This window comes from Apium graveolens, chromosome 8 (genome assembly GCF_009905375.1).
Source record: "Apium graveolens cultivar Ventura chromosome 8, ASM990537v1, whole genome shotgun sequence".
NCBI lineage: Eukaryota > Viridiplantae > Streptophyta > Magnoliopsida > Apiales > Apiaceae > Apium > Apium graveolens.
Genome location: NC_133654.1, coordinates 3,718,191 through 3,736,952, shown reverse-complemented (window position 1 = coordinate 3,736,952; position 18,762 = coordinate 3,718,191). Strand labels below are relative to the sequence as shown.

The 18,762-nt window shown below is 36.4% G+C and overlaps 3 protein-coding genes across 3 annotated transcripts; 2 read left to right on the top strand and 1 right to left on the bottom strand.

Moving 5' to 3' along the window:
- Nucleotides 1-1,056: 1,056 nt before the first annotated feature.
- LOC141677739 (F-box/kelch-repeat protein At3g23880-like) lies at nucleotides 1,057-2,118 on the bottom strand. Its single transcript, XM_074483787.1, has one exon. It carries the CDS (start codon nucleotides 2,116-2,118, stop codon nucleotides 1,057-1,059), a length of 1,062 nt encoding a protein of 353 aa, XP_074339888.1.
- Nucleotides 2,119-3,512: 1,394 nt separating this feature from the next.
- LOC141677737 (putative mitochondrial protein AtMg00310) lies at nucleotides 3,513-4,127 on the top strand. The gene has a single exon (XM_074483784.1). The coding sequence runs from the start codon at nucleotides 3,513-3,515 to the stop codon at nucleotides 4,125-4,127; it is 615 nt and encodes a 204-aa protein (XP_074339885.1).
- An 8,215-nt stretch (nucleotides 4,128-12,342) lies between these two features.
- LOC141677734 (uncharacterized) lies at nucleotides 12,343-12,942 on the top strand. The gene has a single exon (XM_074483783.1). The coding sequence runs from the start codon at nucleotides 12,343-12,345 to the stop codon at nucleotides 12,940-12,942; it is 600 nt and encodes a 199-aa protein (XP_074339884.1).
- Nucleotides 12,943-18,762: the final 5,820 nt, after the last annotated feature.

Sequence of the window (18,762 nt, the reverse complement as noted above, 5' to 3'; positions counted from 1 at the left end):
TTTTGTTCTTTTCTTTTAGGGAAATTTCCGAGTGCTTCACATTTTGCATGTAACTTTGTTTGCTCTTTAGATAGAGCAAAGACGGAAAATTGCAGATGGTGGTGACGAAATGACCAACATTCTTAATTGTACATTAACTTTCTAATTATTCATTTTTTAATAACGGGCCATTTCGGGTCACTTTCAGGTTATGCAGGTCGTGTTCGGTTCATTTTCGGGTTTTCTCTCGGTAAGTCGAATTATGCATCGAGTCGGGTTCGGATCGGGTTTGGGTCGTGTCCGATATTACCGCCCTTAGCGAGGAACTTTAAAAGGCCAAAGGTTTATACAGAGCTTAATATATTAAAATCAACTATCTAAGCTTAGCACTAATGCGAAATCAAACACAACGTTCTTATTTTAACATCTTCAAGGACAAAATTAACGATGGAGAAGTGAAAATATACGAAATGTTAAACAAAATCAATAGACTCTCCCTGAATCTCTCTGCATCATTCAAGACATAATCATAACCTAGCTCATAGACATTATGCTTCAAGATCAAAAGCTCGCATCATGCAACTTAGAGAGGAGGAGCTGCAGACCATTCACAAAGGATCCAAATCTATTTAACAATTAGCTGTTACTTGTTAGCCTTGCAGATTATACTAGTTGGCCTTGATTACTGTTACAATGTGATTATCACGATCTTAACGACAACAATTTATTAGCATAGATCACTTCTACTCACATCTCCAGGCCTTTGACACGCGCCTGGAAGCACAAAATGCTATCCTACAGTCTCACAAAGCTACTACTCTTGATCACAATCGACATTCATGTCCAAGTTGTTTACTATATGATCCTACCGCGGCCTTACTCTAACACCTTAAGATTTTAGATGAGCTGATTACTCAACACAAGTTACCTTTCTAATCACAATGGAAATGACAATTTTAATCAAAATGGAAAGCCAGTATATTATGAAAATAGAGGTCACCAACAACAATTGTCAATTTACGAAATACTACTAATACTAAGAAATTTACCCAATTTGCAAACTCATTGCTGCAGAGGCTACACTCCTTCTGGCGAAAGCAGGCTAGGCGTATAACTAGAGCCATGAACAGAGAATCCGCGATTGTTATAATCAATACTTCTGATCTGATTTGACCTGCGATCATACAAAATGTTCTCATTTCCATTCAACACAATCTCGCCACCATACTTACTCCCTAATGTAGGTACATTCACAACATTCACATTCGACGAGTAGACAGAGTGCATCTTACTCCAACAATTAGCTTCCTCGTTGAAACCATACACAAACGAGGTACTCCCGTACTGTATCAGTCCAAGACTATCATCTATATTGACGAGACTGAAATTTTGAGTAAAAGGAAACGGACACATCCTTGAAAACTCGTTAGTCCTAACATCAAACTTAATGATCTCCTGACTAATCCGCGGAAAATTCCAGTAAGGAATGCCCTTGACAATAACACAGGGAGACCTACACCTACTAATGTTCAAAGGTGAAATTTTCGAGACAGTGACATTTGTACTCCAACTATCTGTCTTACGAGAGTAGACGACAGCTCGTAACTGTAACGAAGATGAAGGATTAGCTATCAATTTAACATCGTCTGTCGTAAAATCCCAACCGAAACCAAACAGGTATGCAACAGGATAGCTAAAAATCACGGGACCTCGTCGAGGCAGTAAAATGGTTTTCGAAAAATAATGAGTAGCAGGGTTCCATAAAATGAAGTAATAGTTCAGACCTTTTAGAAAAACAATGCATACTAAACCGTTAATAGATCCAACCAAGTAAATATCATCCACATTGCTGGATAAAGGGTAAGGAATTTTTACGAGTCGAGATTCGGATAAATTGGTACGAGAGAGTAGCGAGATAACGCAACGAGATGTCCCTTGGAATGTGTTGATTGTTATGAGATAATCGTCGTTAGGGTTTTGGGAGATGCTATGTTTGAAGTGTGAGAGAGCAAAACGTGTGTTGAAAAATAGAGAATTCCATAACTTACAAACGCAGCGACATCGTATTAGTGATTTGATTGGAAGTCGTGTGAGTATGTGATCCTGGATTATATCTTGGAGAAGAAAAACAGGTGCCATGTAGAAGTGTTGCGAAAGAATTAAGAGCTGCATTTTATTTTAACCTAGTTTACTAGTTATAAGCTGGATATACAGGGTCTGGGTACGTCATGAAAGTAGAGCCGGGCCCGAGAATGACCGAGCCCGTGAGGAATAAAAATGAAAAAATGATAAAAATAGTCAATTTTTTAAAAAATTTAACTAAAATAGCTGTTATGAAAAAAGTGGTCAATTTTAGTCGATTAAATATTTCAGGTGAAAGTTTAGAGACACGGGGGAAGGAAATTACTGGGTGTTTCAGGAAAAGGATCGCAGAGTGTAAGTTGAGGGTGCGTGGTTAGATTGGCAAAATAGAATTCAACAGCATATTACAGATTATTACCAAGAATTGTTTATAGCTTCAGGAACAAATTGTGATGCGGTGATTGACTGTGTCTCACAAACTATAAACCAAGCTCACAATAATAAATTGTTAAAAGATATTTCTCACCAGGAGGTCAAACAAGCCCTATTTCAGATGAACCCTGATAAGGTACCGGGTCCTGACGGAATGACTCCGGCGTTCTTCCAGAAGCATTGGGATATTGTGGGCCAAGATGTCGTCAACCTGACGAAACAGTTTTTCGCTACTGGTGAGTTAAGTCAAGGAATTAATGATACAAATTTGGTGTTGATTCCAAAAAGAAGAACCCGACTTTGGTCAGTGAGTTAAGGCCAATTGCTTTGTGCAATGTAGTGATGAAAATTATTACAAAAGTTATGGCTAACAGATTAAAAGAGGTGCTTAATGTGGTGGTTTCGGACACTCAAAGTGCATTCATCCCAGGGAGACTTATTTCCGGCAATATAATGATTTCTTATGAAATCATGCACTATCTCAAACGGAAAGGTGGGAAAGGATGAGTTTATGGCACTTAAATTGGATATGAGTAAGGCGTATGACCGCATAGAATGGAATTTTCTACGAGCCATTTTATGTAAGATGGGATTTTTAGAATGGTGGGTGCATTTGGTTCTTCGATGTGTTTCCACAGTTAAATACTCTATTGTTTATGGAGAGTATGACATGAGGCCAATAATTCCGATTAGAGGAATTAGACAAGGAGACCCCTGTCTCCGTACCTTTTTATCATTTGTGCTCAAGGTCTGTCCTCGCTAATTCAATATTATGAAAGACATCATTTAATTCATGGAATCAAAGTGTGTCACAGAGCTCCTGTTGTTTCCCATACGCTATTCCCAGACAACAACTACTTTTATGTTAAAGCGGATACTTCAGAGGCGTCATAGGTATTGGAGCTTTTATATATTTATGAGAAAGCGTCTGATCAGAAAATTAACAATGCTAAGTATCAGTTTTCTTTAGTTAGAATGTCATTCAGTACAACCGCCAAAATATCTGTCAAGTTCTGCAGATGGGGGAAGCGGATGAACATTGTAAATATTTGTGGTTGCCTAATATTATTGGGAGAAATAAGAAAGCTATTCTGGGCTTCCTTAAAGAGAAAGCGCACACACAAATCAGAAGCTGGGATGGGAAGTACATTGCACGATCAGGTAAAGAAATTCTGGTAAAATCTGTAGTGCAAGCTCTTCCAGTGTATGCAATGAATGTTTTTCTCCTTCCTATTAAGATTAATAGAGATATAGAGAAAAGGTTATCCAGATTCTGGTGGAATGCTAAACAGTCGAATGGGGTTCAAATTAACTGGATGCCTTGGGAGAGGCTGGAAAAGCACAAGAGTGCAGGAGGGATGGGATTCCGGAATTTCAAAGATTTTAATCTTGCAATGCTAGGAAAACAAGTATGGCGATTTTTGACCAATCCAGAGAGCCTAGTGTCTAGACTTTACAAGGCTAGATACTATGTTGATGGTGATTTTTTAAACTCCCCGTTGGGACATAATCCAACCTTCATATGGAGAAGTATAGTAGAGGCAAAGAAGATTTTGCGAGATAGGGTCAGGTGGCGAATAGGTACTGGGCAAGACATACAAATTACAGGTCAGCCTTGGCTTTTAGATAAGTAGAATCCCTTCATCATTACAGTGTCTCCATCTATTGAAGTTGTAAAGGTTTCAAATTTGCTTTGTACATATAAAAAAGAGTGGGATATTGACATTATCAGAGATATGTTTAATAACAGAGATCAGAAGTGTATCCTTGATATTAAGTTGAATACAACAGGTAATGAGTGAAAGGAATATGTCCTAAGTCCAATCATGTATTAGGATTTAGGAATAACTTTTATGTAATATGTTTTGATTTCATTGATATTAATAAAGACTTGTTTTATTACGGGCTTTATCTATTTAAGTGTTTAAATAAGATATACCATAGTTTAGAGTAAAGCTTTTTATGGATTATGATGAGATCATAATAGTGAGACCTAAAAAGATGATAACTCTAAACTTAAATAGTTCCTGGTCATAGGATTACTAACTGGTAATTAATAATCCGCAAAGATCGGTATATACTATGCTTGCTTCATTATGAAGGATGTCTGTTCTCATAGACATTTGTGTAGTGACACTATAGCTAGTATGTAGGTGCTTATTATGGAATAAGTTCACTGAACATGACTCGCCCAGCTGAACAACTGATGGAGTTCACTCACGTGTCAGCAGTTGTTCGCTTAGTGATAGTTGTACAAGTATCCTTAGACTTGAGGTCATCATAGTCATCTTGTGTACACTGAACTATGCTTTGGTTTAGTTCTTAGTCTCCAGGGATAATTATTAGGGCTCTTCTGGGTATAGGAATTTGTACACGAAGATAGTGTATGATCAATAAAGGATCTACCTCTTCCAGTGAAGGAAGTGAATGTTCAAGGCTGATCCACTTATGCTAGTTCAGGAATCTCTGGCCAGAGTAAATGAAATTAGAAAGGAGTTTCTAATTTGCATAGAACTACGCATAGTAAATGGTAAGCAAAGTGATTGAATTAGATAGGCTTGACACGAGATCCATGCCTTGTATTTAATCGGAACATTGTAGGGTAGAAGGAGTTTATTGTACGGTAACTATTCACTGACAGGTTCTTGGTATTCTAATCAGTGAATTCATATTATCCGGATAGTCGCGATATGTTGAGAAACATCACTCACGATGTAGAATAAATGTGATTAATTAATTAATCATATTTAATAAATTAGAGAATTTATATAAATAATGATAAAATAGTTTTATTATTATTTATTTCTACTACCAGCTTAATATTGAACCTACAGGGTCACACCATAAAAGGAGAATGATTTAATGGTGGAGGAATTAATTAATAATGGCTAATAATTATTTATTTATGAAATAAATAATTAATTGGCAAATTTAATAATTGATTAAATGAGATTTAATTGATTATAAATTAATTAAGAAAAGTTCTTAATATTATTAATTAAGAATTTAATTTTTGGAAATTAAATCAAGAGAGAGAATTATTTCTAAAGTGTTTAGAAAAAGGATTAATGATTAAAAGGTGTTTTAATTATTAATGAGAATAATAAATGGGATAATAATAATAATATTTATGGGAAAATTTCAGCTGAAAATTTTGCCTATAAATACACTATTATAGACCCTATTTTATTCCAACCGACATCAAACCCGAAAACCCAAAAAGTTTGGAAAACCCAATTCTCTCCACCTCCTTCCTCCTCCTTAACATCGTTTTCTTGGTGGATACCGGTGGAGTGCATCACACTTGAGGAGCAACTGCTAAGGATCTCTGATCGTTGTCTCCGAATTATTTTAAAAGGTTAGATTCGATCCCTCGAATTTTTATTCATGATCTGTATGCTTTTATTTGGATTTTGTATGTGTAAAAGTGTTTTGCCATGCCCCCGCTGCGTTTAAAATCCAACAATGGCATCAGAGCATAGGTTGTATGCATATAGATCTGTGGTAAAAATTTCAGAATTTTATGTGCTTGTATGAATTAATTATGATTTTTACAAGTTATATTATGGATTAATTTTGTCTGATGAGAAATCGTTTCTCAGAATAATTTTGAATGTTGATCTGGGTTCTACAAGTATTGTAGATCGTCTGGGTATTTTTTTCATAATTTTATGATATATAGATTTTTTATTATGAATTTTTGAAGTTGTTTCAATTAAATTCTTAATTAAATAAAGATATATAAATAATTATATATATATATGAATTGTATGTATGTATATATCTGTCATCTACTTGCTGTACTACTGCTGTGAGTTGCACGGAAAAAGACAGACACGGTACAGAGGTGTCAGGCGCGCAAACCGAGGAAACAGGCGGCTGCTGAACAAAAAAAAAATATAGGGGTGTAACGCATTCCGGGAATGCGTTACACACCTGTGGCGCATTCACAGAATGCGTTACACCCTTTAATGGCTGAAAAGGGGTGTAACGCATCACCGGAATGCGTTACAGGTCATGTAACGCGTTCCTGTAATGCGTTACAACCCTCTCTTGATTTTAAAATTGATTTTCTGGGAGTTTTGTAACTCCGTTTTGGGCGTGCAATATACCGTTGGATTCGTTTTTCCGAGACGGATCTAATGGAGTGATCAATTTTAGTTTATATAAAAGTTTTGAACTGTTTATATTCCATGAAGTGTTTTAAAGCTGTTTTTGATCGTTTGAATTGATTTTAAATGCTTCATGTGATACATAGAGATGTATAATACTTAGACTAATGTGCTAGATGGTGTAACATGCCTACCTTGATGTTTATTCATGTTGATATATGTGATATATGCTTAGTTTATCATGCGATGATAGATTTATGTGAACTTAAATAAACATAAGGCGTTTGTTAGACAACCTAGTATAGTGAAATTGTTTCATATCCTTAATAATAATATTATGAATAAAATCATGAGATTCTTGTGTTTATGAAACACGTAATTGAATATGAATTTTTGATATGAGAGAAAGGATGATTCCGTCAACAACAGATATCTATCTGTAAGAAAGGGTTATTAAGTGACGCCTCTTGATAATGCTCCACCCGATCTGGGAATCATCTGATTATTGATTATTGATTTGAAATATTTAATTTAAAAGGAAGAATTTCTTTATAATATGATTATGATTGTAACGTAATATAATCCCTCTAAAATTAAAATAATATCAAGTAGTAATTGGCCAATGATACAACGGGCTTGTGTCGGTCATAGCCTTCCAACATGATTAGAAAAGTAGTTCTTATTTTTGAATCATTGTCGGTTCGTGCTACAGCCGAGGGCTTTGATTTCGAAATAAGAAATACTTGTCTATTACATAGAGATGTGTACATTGAATAAGAATCTGAAGGTCGGTACGTGCTACAGCCGTGGGCCTTTGGGGACTGATTCAACTGTACGGAATGTTGGGTTAGACTTGACTTAGAATATTGAGTTTGTCGTGCTACAGCCGAGACTCAATTATTCAAGAGGCTAAAGTTTGATTAGGGAATAACATGAGATGTAATTGACAAGAGTTGTCTGCCTATTGAACATTGCATGGCGGTTCGTGCTATAGCCGGGGTTGTGTAATGGAATGTAGGATCCCTATTCCCACTAGCATTATGAATGCTTAATTTTTCACATAGGGGGTTGAATAAATTAGGAAAACTAGTGGGAGCCACTTATGAATAAAGACCCGATTCATATAGTGTTTTGAAATGAAATCGAATATTTGCTAAGTGTTGTTATGTGTTTATCATTTACAGATTTACTTTGTACGTTATGTCTTCTGCACTATCACTTAGGAGCATACTGGATGCTCACAAATTGACTGGTCCTAATTATGCTGACTGGCTTCGAAACTTGAGAATTGTTCTTAGGATTGAGAAGCTGGAATACGTGATTGACTCACCTAAGCCTACTGAACCTGCTAGTGATGCACATAATGATGAACATGTTGTGTATCGTAAGTAGATAGATGATACAAATGTTGCTCAATGCATCATGCTAGCTTCCATGAACACTGAGCTACAGAAGCAACATGAGCATATGGATGTTCATATTATCCTAATGCATCTACAAGAGTTGTATGATGTGGCGGGGAGGACAGCTCAATATGAGATATCGAAGGAGTTGTTCGGTTGTAGGATGTTTGAGGGATCATCTGTGAATGACCATGTACTTAAGATGATCAATTTGATTGAACGTCTTGGACAACTTGGTTTTGCCATGGATGGGGAGCTGAGCCAAGACTTGGTCTTGCAATCGCTTCCGAGTTCGTTCTCACAGTTTGTTGTGAACTTTCACATGAATAAGTTGGATGTCAGCCTGCCTGAACTCCACAACATGTTGAAGACTGCGGAATCGAATTTTCCCCTAAGAAGAGTTCTGTTTTTCTAATTGGTGAAGGTTCCAATCCTAAGAAAAGGAAGAGGAACTCTTCCAAGAAGAAGAAAGTAGGTGAGAAAACACCGGTTCCACCAAAAGCTGAAGACCCCAAGAGCAAAGTTGTTTGCTTTCGCTATAATAAGGTGGGGCACTGGAAGAGGAACTGCAAGGTTTACCTTGCATAATTGAAGAAGAAGAAGGGTAGTGAGACTACCGCTTCTGATTCAGGTATGTTCATGATAGAAGTGAATATGTCATTAAATCAAATTTCTACTTGGGTATTAGATAGCGCCTGTGGTTCTCATATCTGCAATTTGTTGCAGGGACCAAGGAGAAGTAGGACTCTTGAGGAAGAGGAGGTGATTCTACTGATGGAAATGGAGCAAGAGTTGCTGCTGAAGATGTAGAATCATTTCATTTACATAGGCCTACGGGCAAGACTATTGTTTGAAATAATTGTTATTTTGTTCCCTCGATTGTGAGGAATATTATTCCCATGTTAGACTTGGCTGGATTTTCATTTATTATTGAGAATAATGAATGTTCTATTCTTAGAGATAATATTCTTTATGGACTTGGTACTTTAAATAATGGTCTGTTTATATGTGACATAATTTACTTCAGATTGAACAAACTAATAAAAGAAATGGGATGATGAAAATCTCACTTTATAGTGGCACTGCAGTCTCCATTTAGTAGACATGGAGAGAGGGCTACAAATTTGCTAGGAATGGTACACACAGATGTATGTGGACCAATTTCTACGCAAGCCATGGGTGGATTTTCATATTTCATTACTTTCATAGATGATAGATCTAGATTCGGATATGTGTTTGATGAAACACAAGTCTGAGGCTTTTAAAAAGTTCAAAGAGTATAAGTATGAAGTGGAGAAACAACCAAACATAGTATTATAACTCTTCAATCAGATCGAGGTGGTGAATACTTTAATGGAGTGTTTCTAGATTATCTCAAAGTAAATGGTATAGTCTCCCAGTGGACACCTCCAGATTGGTATCTGAAAGGAGAAATTGAACTTTGTTAGACATAGTTCGGTCCATGATGAGCTATGCAAATCTTCCAGTATTCCTATGGGGTTATGCATTGGAAACCTCAGCATATTTACTGAATAAGGTGCCTTCCAAATCTGTTCCTCAAACTCCGTATGAGATATGGAAAGAAAGGAAACCGAGTCTTAAACACGTTAAGATTTGGGGATGTCCAGCTTATGTCAAGAAAGTTGACCCAGATAAGCTGGAATATTGATCCGTAAAATGTAGTTTCGTGGGATATCCTAAAGAGACTTTAGGGTATTACTTTTACACCGATCATCGGGTGTTTGTCTCCCGACATGCTACCTTCTTGGAAAAGGAGTTTATCCTTGAAGGAAACAGTGGGAGCAAAATTGAACTTGATGAAGTTCAAGAAGCACAAACTACTACGGATCAAGTGGAAACACCTGTTCTGACTGAAAAACCTTTTGTGGAACAGCCCATTCATAGATCAGGGAGAGTGTCTCGCCAACCTGAGAGGTATAATGGCCTTGTCATTGAGAATGACAATGAGTTGTCGATCATTGATGATGACGACCCTGTAACCTATAATGAGGCTATGAGTAGTGTTGACTCAGAGAAATGGCATAGTGCCATGAAATCCAGAATGGAATCTATGTATACGGTATACAAAAGATAGATTATAGCAGATGGCCAGGTGGAGACCTATAAGGCCAGGCTTGTGGCAAAAGAATTCAAACAAAGGCAATGGATTGACTTTGATGAAACTTTTTACCTATAGCCCTGTTAAAATCAGTTCGGATTTTGCTTGCGATTGCTGCTTACTACGACTATGAGATCTGGCATATAGCCAGATGGTTTTCTTTCCAAGGGAAATGAAAGCCTAGTGTGTAAGCTACTGCGAACCATATGTGATTTAAAGCAAGCTTCTCGAAAGATGGAATATTCGTTTTGATGAGACAATCAAAGATTTTAATTTTATCAAAAACGTAGATGAACCATGTGTCTACAAAAGGGTTAGTGGGAGCGCGGTAACATTTCTTATATTATATTGAAATAGAGTTGACACACATAACAACATAGCAGACCCACTCACAAAGCTACTTTATGAAAGTCACTTTGATCATCATAAAGACAAGATGGGTATTAGATACCAGAGTGATTGACTTTAGTACAAGTGGGAGATTGAAAGGAATATGTCCTAAGTCCAATCATGTATTAGGATTTAGGAATAACTTTTATGTAATCTGTTTTGATTTCATTGATATTAATAAAGACTTGTTTTTATTACGGGCTTTATCTATTTAAGTGTTTAAATAAGATATACCATAGTTTAGAGTAAAGCTTTTTATGGATTATGATGAGATCATAATAGTGAGACCTAAAAAGATGATAAATCTAAACTTAAATAGTTCCTGGTCATAGGATTACTAACTGGTAATTAATAATCCGCAAAGATCGGTATATACTATGCTTGCTTCATTATGAAGGATGTCTGTTCTCATAGACATTTGTGTGGTGACACTATAGCTAGTATGTAGGTGCTTATTATGGAATAAGTTCACTGAACATGACTCGCCCAGCTGAACAACTGATGGAGTTCACTCACGTGTCAGCAGTTGTTCGCTTAGTGATAGTTGTACAAGTATCCTTAGACTTGAGGTCATCATAGTCATCTTGTGTACACTGAACTATGCTTTGGTTTAGTTCTTAGTCTCCAGGGACAATTATTAGGGCTCTTCTGGGTATAGGAATTTGTACACGAAGACAGTGTATGATCAATAAAGGATCTACCCCTTCCAGTGAAGGAAGCGAATGTTCAAGGCTGATCCACTTATGCTAGTTCAGGAATCTCTGGCCAGAGTAAATGAAATTAGAAACGAGTTTCTAATTTGCATAGAACTATGCATAGTAAATGGTAAGGAAAGTGATTGAATTAGATAGACTTGACACGAGATCCATGCCTTGTATTTAATCGGAACATTGTAGGGTAGAAGGAGTTTATTGTACGGTAACTATTCACTGACAGGTTCTTGGTATTCTAAGCAGTGAATTCATATTATCCGGATAGTCGCGATATATTGAGAAGTATCACTCACGATGTAGAATAAATGTGATTAATTAATTAATCATATTTAATAAATTAGAGAATTTATATAAATAATGATAAAATAGTTTTATTATTATTTATTTCTACTACCGGCTTAATATTGAACCTACAGGGTCACACCATAAAAGGAGAATGATTTAATGGTGGAGGAATTAATTAATAATGGCTAATAATTATTTATTTATGAAATAAATAGTTAATTGGAAAATTTAATAATTGATTAAATGAGATTTAATTGATTATAAATTAATTAAGAAAAGTTCTTAATATTATTAATTAAGGATTTAATTTTTGGAAATTAAATCAAGAGAGAGAATTATTTCTAAAGTGTTTAGAAAAAGGATTAATGATTAAAAGGTGTTTTAATTATTAATGAGAATAATAAATGGGATAATAATAATAATATTTATGGGAAAATTTCAGCTGAAAATTTTGCCTATAAATACACTATTATAGACCCTATTTTATTCCAACCGACATCAAACCCGAAAACCCAAAAAGTTTGAAAAACCCAATTCTCTCCACCTCCTTCCTCCTCCTTAACATCGTTTTCTTGGTGGATACCGGTGGAGTGCATCACACTTGAGGAGCAACTGCTAAGGATCTCTGATCGTTGTCTCCGAATTATTTTAAAAGGTTAGATTCGATCCCTCGAATTTTTATTCATGATCTGTATGCTTTTATTTGGATTTTGTATGTGTAAAAGTATTTTGCCATGCCCCCGTTGCGTTTAAAATCGAACAATGAGGATGTGTTATTATGAAACATAGAGAATTCGGGTATATATTCGGTCAAGAGTGCATATAACATGCTGCAGAGGCAAAAGGGAGTATGGCGGATAAAAGATAATTCTAGTGTTTGGAAAGATCTATTGCGCTTGAAAGCTCCTGCTAAGGCATTAAACTTAGTCTGGCGTGCACTTGCTAATTGTCTGCCTATAATGACCCAGTTACAAACAAAGCATGTCCCAGTTCAAGTGTGGTGCCCGGTTTGTAATGAAGAACCTGAAACGATTCCGCATAACCTGGTTACATGTACGTTTGCTTCTCAATGCTGGATGGTTTTACGGTCAGATAATCTTTGGGTTCAGAATATGGAGTTCAGGTCGTGGATGAGTGCAATTCTGAGCTCAGGAACAGATAAGCAGCGAGCCGAGTCTGTCATGTTATGCTGGGTGGTTTGGAGAGCAAGAAACGACTTGGTTTGGAATAAAAAATTCTCAACTGTTAATAAAGTTGTTGCATCAGCAAAGAAAAACCTTACACAATGGATATTAGCCCAGAGTATATCATCACACACTCTTCTACAACCACATGCAAAGGGAGATGGGAGTATGTTCTGGGTAAAGCCCCAACCAAACACAGTTAAGGTTTCTGTTGATGCAGCTATCTTCGAAGACAGAGAGTAAGTTGATTTCAGTCTAGTTGCTCGAGATTCTGAAGGTTCCCTCATTCAAGCACAAGCAATAACTCACAAGGAGTGGAATGAACCTGTGGTGGCAGAAGCTATGGCGGTGAAAGAAGCATTAAGCTGGATTGATAAAATGAAATGGCCGACTATTATTTTGGAGTCAGATTGCCTGGTTGTGATCCAGGCTATTAGAAGTGAAACCCCAATGCGGTCCAGGTTTGGTGTGATTATTTCGGAGTGCCAAAATCTCATGCGTTGTCTAAACAATGTGGAATTGTTATTTGTAAAGCGATATGCAAACATGGTGGCTCATCAACTGGCTAGGAAATCATGTTTTCTCTCAGGTCGTAGCTTTGATAGATATTCTATTCCTAGGTCTGTCAAAGATTGTATTGAAGCGGATTTATTAAGTTAATAAAACTCTAAGATTTTCGTCAAAAAAAAAATATTCCACTGTCAGTAAGGTATCCCAATTTGTAGAAGATACTCGACTAATCCACTGACAGTTGATATCTCATATAAAGTGAATATAGTTTGATAGCTCATCGGCTAAAGTTGGCCAATTTTTCAGAAATTGGTCATTATTGTTAATTCTATATAAAAATTTAAATAGACTAAACTTGTCATTCACCCAAATAAAATTTGGGGGCCTTCATGTGATCAAATTTGTTTGATCATTTTTTAGTACGGTGACTGTGGCATGGAGGAACAAGAGATGCCTAAGATTGATTCGAAAGTCTCTATTGGTGTGTTGGATCCACAATTTATTTCCGAATTGCACCTGATATTATAAGTGTATATTAACATATAGGGGTCTAATTTATTTATAAGTGAATGACATATAACTGATTGACACATCATTATTTAAAAATTATGTCAAAAAGGATTTTGGAGCCATTACAAGAAAATAGGACAAAACCGACCATCAAAAACGGTCGGTTAAGAGGCAAAACGGTCGGTTAAAAGGGTCATAACCGACCACGCCCTGTGATCGGTTTTAGCCTGGTCGGTTATGACTTTTGGTCGGGTTTAACCCTCATAACCGACCAACACTGTGGTCGGTTAAGTGCCTGGGCATTTTACTGAAATGCGGGGTCACCGTGTACACGTCACTTAGTCATAACCGACCGTTGGTGGTCGGTTATGTCTGTTTTTAAAAAGTTGACTGGAACTCATAACCGACCGTGGTCAAAGTGTGCACATCGGTCGGTTTTATTTCAGAAGCTAACTTAAATGTCATAACTGACCGTCCTAAAACTGACCACCCTCTAAAGGAGACGGTCGGTTTTATGAAGAAAGTGGTCGGTTATATCTCTTGACGGTCGGTTTTCTGGGTTTTGTAATTGTCAAAAGTGATCGTTATGCCTATTGTCGGTCGGTTTTAAGGTTTGATTTTAAAAAAATTGCAGGTTTTTCTGCAGTCCCTATACAAAACCAAATCAAACAACCAAACAACCAAATAATATTCACAACCAAATCTCCAATCCAATCAATAACCTATACTACTCAAAATCATTCCACCAAACTAGTAAATTTAATGATTAAACAATAGTAATTAAATCCAATGAAATCATTTACAAACTCCGATAACCGGAGGATCAAACCATATCATTACATAATAAGCAATCTTAAATAACCGACAGAGTATCAAACCATAACAACATATTAAATTTACATCCCATAACCATCAAAGTAGCAAATTACAATTGTCTTAAAACCGATCAATGTAAACTAATCCGACAAATCAACATCGGATGATCCACCGCCATCATCGCCATCACCACCGCCATCATCAAAGTCCTCATCATCGGAGGTCTCATCCTCGGATGTGTAATCCTTATCGACTTCCATAGCATGCCGATTGTTTTCCTAGATACACAAGTTTAATGAAACTAGTTAAAAAGAAGAAACAAAATTTACATGTGAATGAAAACAAATAAATAAACAAGAAGGTCAAAAATTATACCTCCGCAACACCAGCTTCCGTCTTTTGGTCGATATCTTCAATCAAGGAGCCCACGATATGCACGATCTCGCCACCGATAAGGTTATTCCATTGCAACCTTTGGCTAGGATCGGAGGATGGATCCGAGGTCTCGAGAGCGGTACGTGTGAATGCAGCTATCTCCGCATCGAAAAGTTGGCGAGCAAACCGATTTGGATTAGCACGGATCTCCGTAAGCACATTCCTCACGATGGCAAGATATACATTGTCGGGGATGGCTTCACGTTGTCTCGGAGCGGATGAGGATGAGCCGGCTTCATTCCGTGTGGAAGCTTGGTACCGGGTAGCAAGTGTAGGCAAGAGATCGGTGGCCCGAGCATTGGGGAACCCCGCCACATAATTCTTTTTCGGCTTTGTACCTTGGGGGACCTCTAAGGCTTCCATCCACCAATCCCACGACTCATCCCGATCACCCGTTTGTGTAACCTCCACGGGCATGTGCTCGAGAATGGCGGCATATCGTTCCTACAAATTCATTTAAAACAATTAACGATGCATTTAAAATCAAATAAAAATACATATAAAATCACATATAAAAATGCATTTAAAATCACATAAATACATATAAAATCACATCGCATTTAAAATCACATAAAAATGCATATAAAATCATATATAAAAATGCATTTAAAATCACATAAATACATATAAAATCACATATTAACGATGCATTTAAAATCACATAAAAATGCATATAAAATAACATAAAAATGTATTTAAAATCACATTAAAATACATATAAAATCACATATTAAAGATGCATTTAAAATCACATAAAAATGCATATAAAATCACATAAAAATGCATTTAAAATCACATTAAATACATATAAAATCACATATTAAACATGCATTTAATATCACATAAAAATGCATATAAAATCACATGAATATATATATATATAAATTCACTTATTAAATATGCATTTAAAATCACATAAAAATACATATAAATTCACTTATTAAAGATGCATTTAAAATCACATAAAATGGTCATAAAAGCACATAAAAATTATCGCAATACGCATGGCGGCCGGTGTAGTGTAGAAGGGATTTTCCGGATCGGATCCAACTTTTCTATGACATTTATCCCACACCTCGAGTCTCGTCGTCTTTTTCTTGTTTTTGTTCGTCATTACCTTTCAAAATATTAAACAACTTATATTAGCACGTCCTAATAATTAGTTGATTATATTAAATATGGTGAATGTGTATGTATGTGTGTGTGATGGAATATAATAATATTACCTCCCGAACTTTATTGAATGACCTTGCACCGGCACTATGCAATCTTTCAACTTGTTGTCGGTTGGTGGATCCAACCGATGACCGGTGCAAGTGTCCTTCGTTCTTCTCCCAATACTCCAAAAGGTCCTTCCAAAAAGGAACGGACCAATAAGGCGGCTTCAAAGACAACTTGCTCATGCCCTTCTCCCTTGCTTTTCGCTCCACCCTCTTCTTAAGCTCGTTCAAAGTCCTTTTTATCGTCACTTTAATGTGATCTTCCACAATTTTTCGGGCCTTTGAACGGCTTTGCCCCTTAAGATGCCTATAATATTTCTAAAATTGCAAAAAAAAAAACGAGGATAAATGCATCATAAAATCAAGAAATAAATGACAATTATTGTTAGGAATATATGTGCATTAGTTTGATGATATGTTTAACAAAACACTTAAGTAGAAATTTAGTGTCTGTAGCCTCAACGGATAAGACCACTTTGGCTATCCGTTGATGGTGTAGCTTTACTTAGAAATAAGTCTAGTATTGTAGCATATTTCAGTCTCTGTATTTAAAATTGTAATTCTTAGAAGTTGAGAGAAACTATGAGTCATGTTGACTACTAGATGATATGCAGATAGGAAGGCCAATTGTAAATATTTCATGCCTTGTAATTTTGTATAAATGAAGTGGTATCAACGGATGACTTAAAAGACCTTCAACGGATGAGAAGCTAAGCTTCAACGGATGTCTCTAAAGCTTCAACGGATAACATCCTTCAACGGATGAGAGCATCAACGGATGAAAGCTTCAACGGATAACATCCTTCAACGGATGAAGTCATCAACGGATGAAAGCTTCAACGGATGTTCTGCTAATCAGCCGTTGATAAGTGGTAGTTGTACCTACAAGCAGAGGCACGTGGGTTGACAGAGAAAACTGAGATGTGGTAGCCGAATTTCAGGATCAACAGAAAAAGCAGCCGTTTTTCTTTTGTACAAAGTTGCAATAGTCAACAAAGTACTTGAGTGAACAGGAAAAGAAGCAAGTGAAGAACTTATTTTACTATTGTAATTTTATATTGTTTTTCACTTGTACACTTGGTAATATATATGAACCAAGAAGAAGCTAGTAATTAGAGAGATTTTTCCAGAGCTGTTAAGAAATATCTTGAGAGAAAATTCATCTAGTTTATACTAGGATGCAGCTGTGATCAACATTGTTGAACACAGATTTTCTAATACACCATCTCTGGTGGAACAACAAATCCACCAGAAAAGTTTTTAAGGTCTGTTGTGTTCTTTACATTTGTGCTTGAATATATATCTGTCTGTATTAGCTTAAAGCAATTCACACACTTGTTCTTCTTGAACACACAACTTTATAAACTGCTCAAAACTTGAAAAAGTTTTGAGATTTACATTCAACCCCCCTTCTGTAAATCTCATTGTTAGTCTTCTAGGAATAACAATTGGTATCAGAGCAGGCTCTTGACACACAAAGAGTTTAAAGATCTTGGAATCTAACAAAGATGAGTAAGAAGGATATTGGAGTAAAGATCCCAGTTCTTGACAAAGACAGTTATCACCACTGGAAGGTGAAAATGCACCTTCATCTACTCTCCCAAGATGAAGGTTATGTCAACTGCATTGTGAATGGTCCTCACATTCCCCACAAAGTAGCCACAGTTGCTACGGCCACAATTGCTGTTGGTCAATCCATTCCAAAACCTAGAGCAGAATGGACAATGGAAGACACAGAAGAAGTCCACAAGGATAAGAAGGCTATGAACATTTTGTTTAATGGTCTTGACAAGGATATGTTTGATAATGTGATAAATTGTTCAACTGCCAAAGAGGTTTGGGACACAGTTCAGCTGCTGTGTGAAGGTACAGAACAAGTAAGAGAGAACAAAATGCAGCTTCTCATTCAACAGTATGAGCACTTTCATTTTGAAGAAAATGAATCTTTAAATGACACATTCAATAGATTCCAAAAACTGTTGAATGGACTGAAGCTGTATGGTAGAGTGTACCAGGTGAAGGATTCAAATCTTAAATTTTTGAGATCCTTACCAAAGGAATGGAAACCCATGACTGTTTCCTTAAGAAACTCTCAAGATTATAAGGACTTTACTCTTGAAAGATTATATGGAATCTTGAAGACTTATGAACTAGAGTTGGAACAGGATGAGGTATTGGAGAGGGGGAGAAAGAAAGGAGGTTCAGTTGCATTGGTAGCTGAAAATGAGAAAGAATGCAGAAAAGAAACTGTGAGATCTACATCAAGCTCCAAAGATGGTGTAAGAAATCCAGAATCAGACAAGGGTAAAGGGCAAGTTGCTGAAAATGAAGACAACTCCAGTCAAGATGACTCTGATGGTATTGATGAGCATCTTGCATTTCTGTCCAGGAGATTTGCAAAGATGAAGTTCAGGAAAAACACTAGAGCCACTAAACCCCATAAGAACATGGTGGACAAATCCAAGTTCAAGTGTTTTAATTGTGGTATGAGTGGACACTTTGCAAGTGAGTGCAGAAAGCCAACCTCTGAAAAGAAGAAGTTTGATCAAGTAGATTACAAAAAATATTTTGA

What these genes read in the sequence shown, in the direction of transcription:
- LOC141677739 (XM_074483787.1), bottom strand. Translation starts at nt 2,118, where the DNA reads ATGGCACCTGTTTTTCTTCTCCAAGATATAATCCAGGATCACATACTC.
- LOC141677737 (XM_074483784.1), top strand. Translation starts at nt 3,513, where the DNA reads ATGGGGGAAGCGGATGAACATTGTAAATATTTGTGGTTGCCTAATATT.
- LOC141677734 (XM_074483783.1), top strand. Translation starts at nt 12,343, where the DNA reads ATGCTGCAGAGGCAAAAGGGAGTATGGCGGATAAAAGATAATTCTAGT.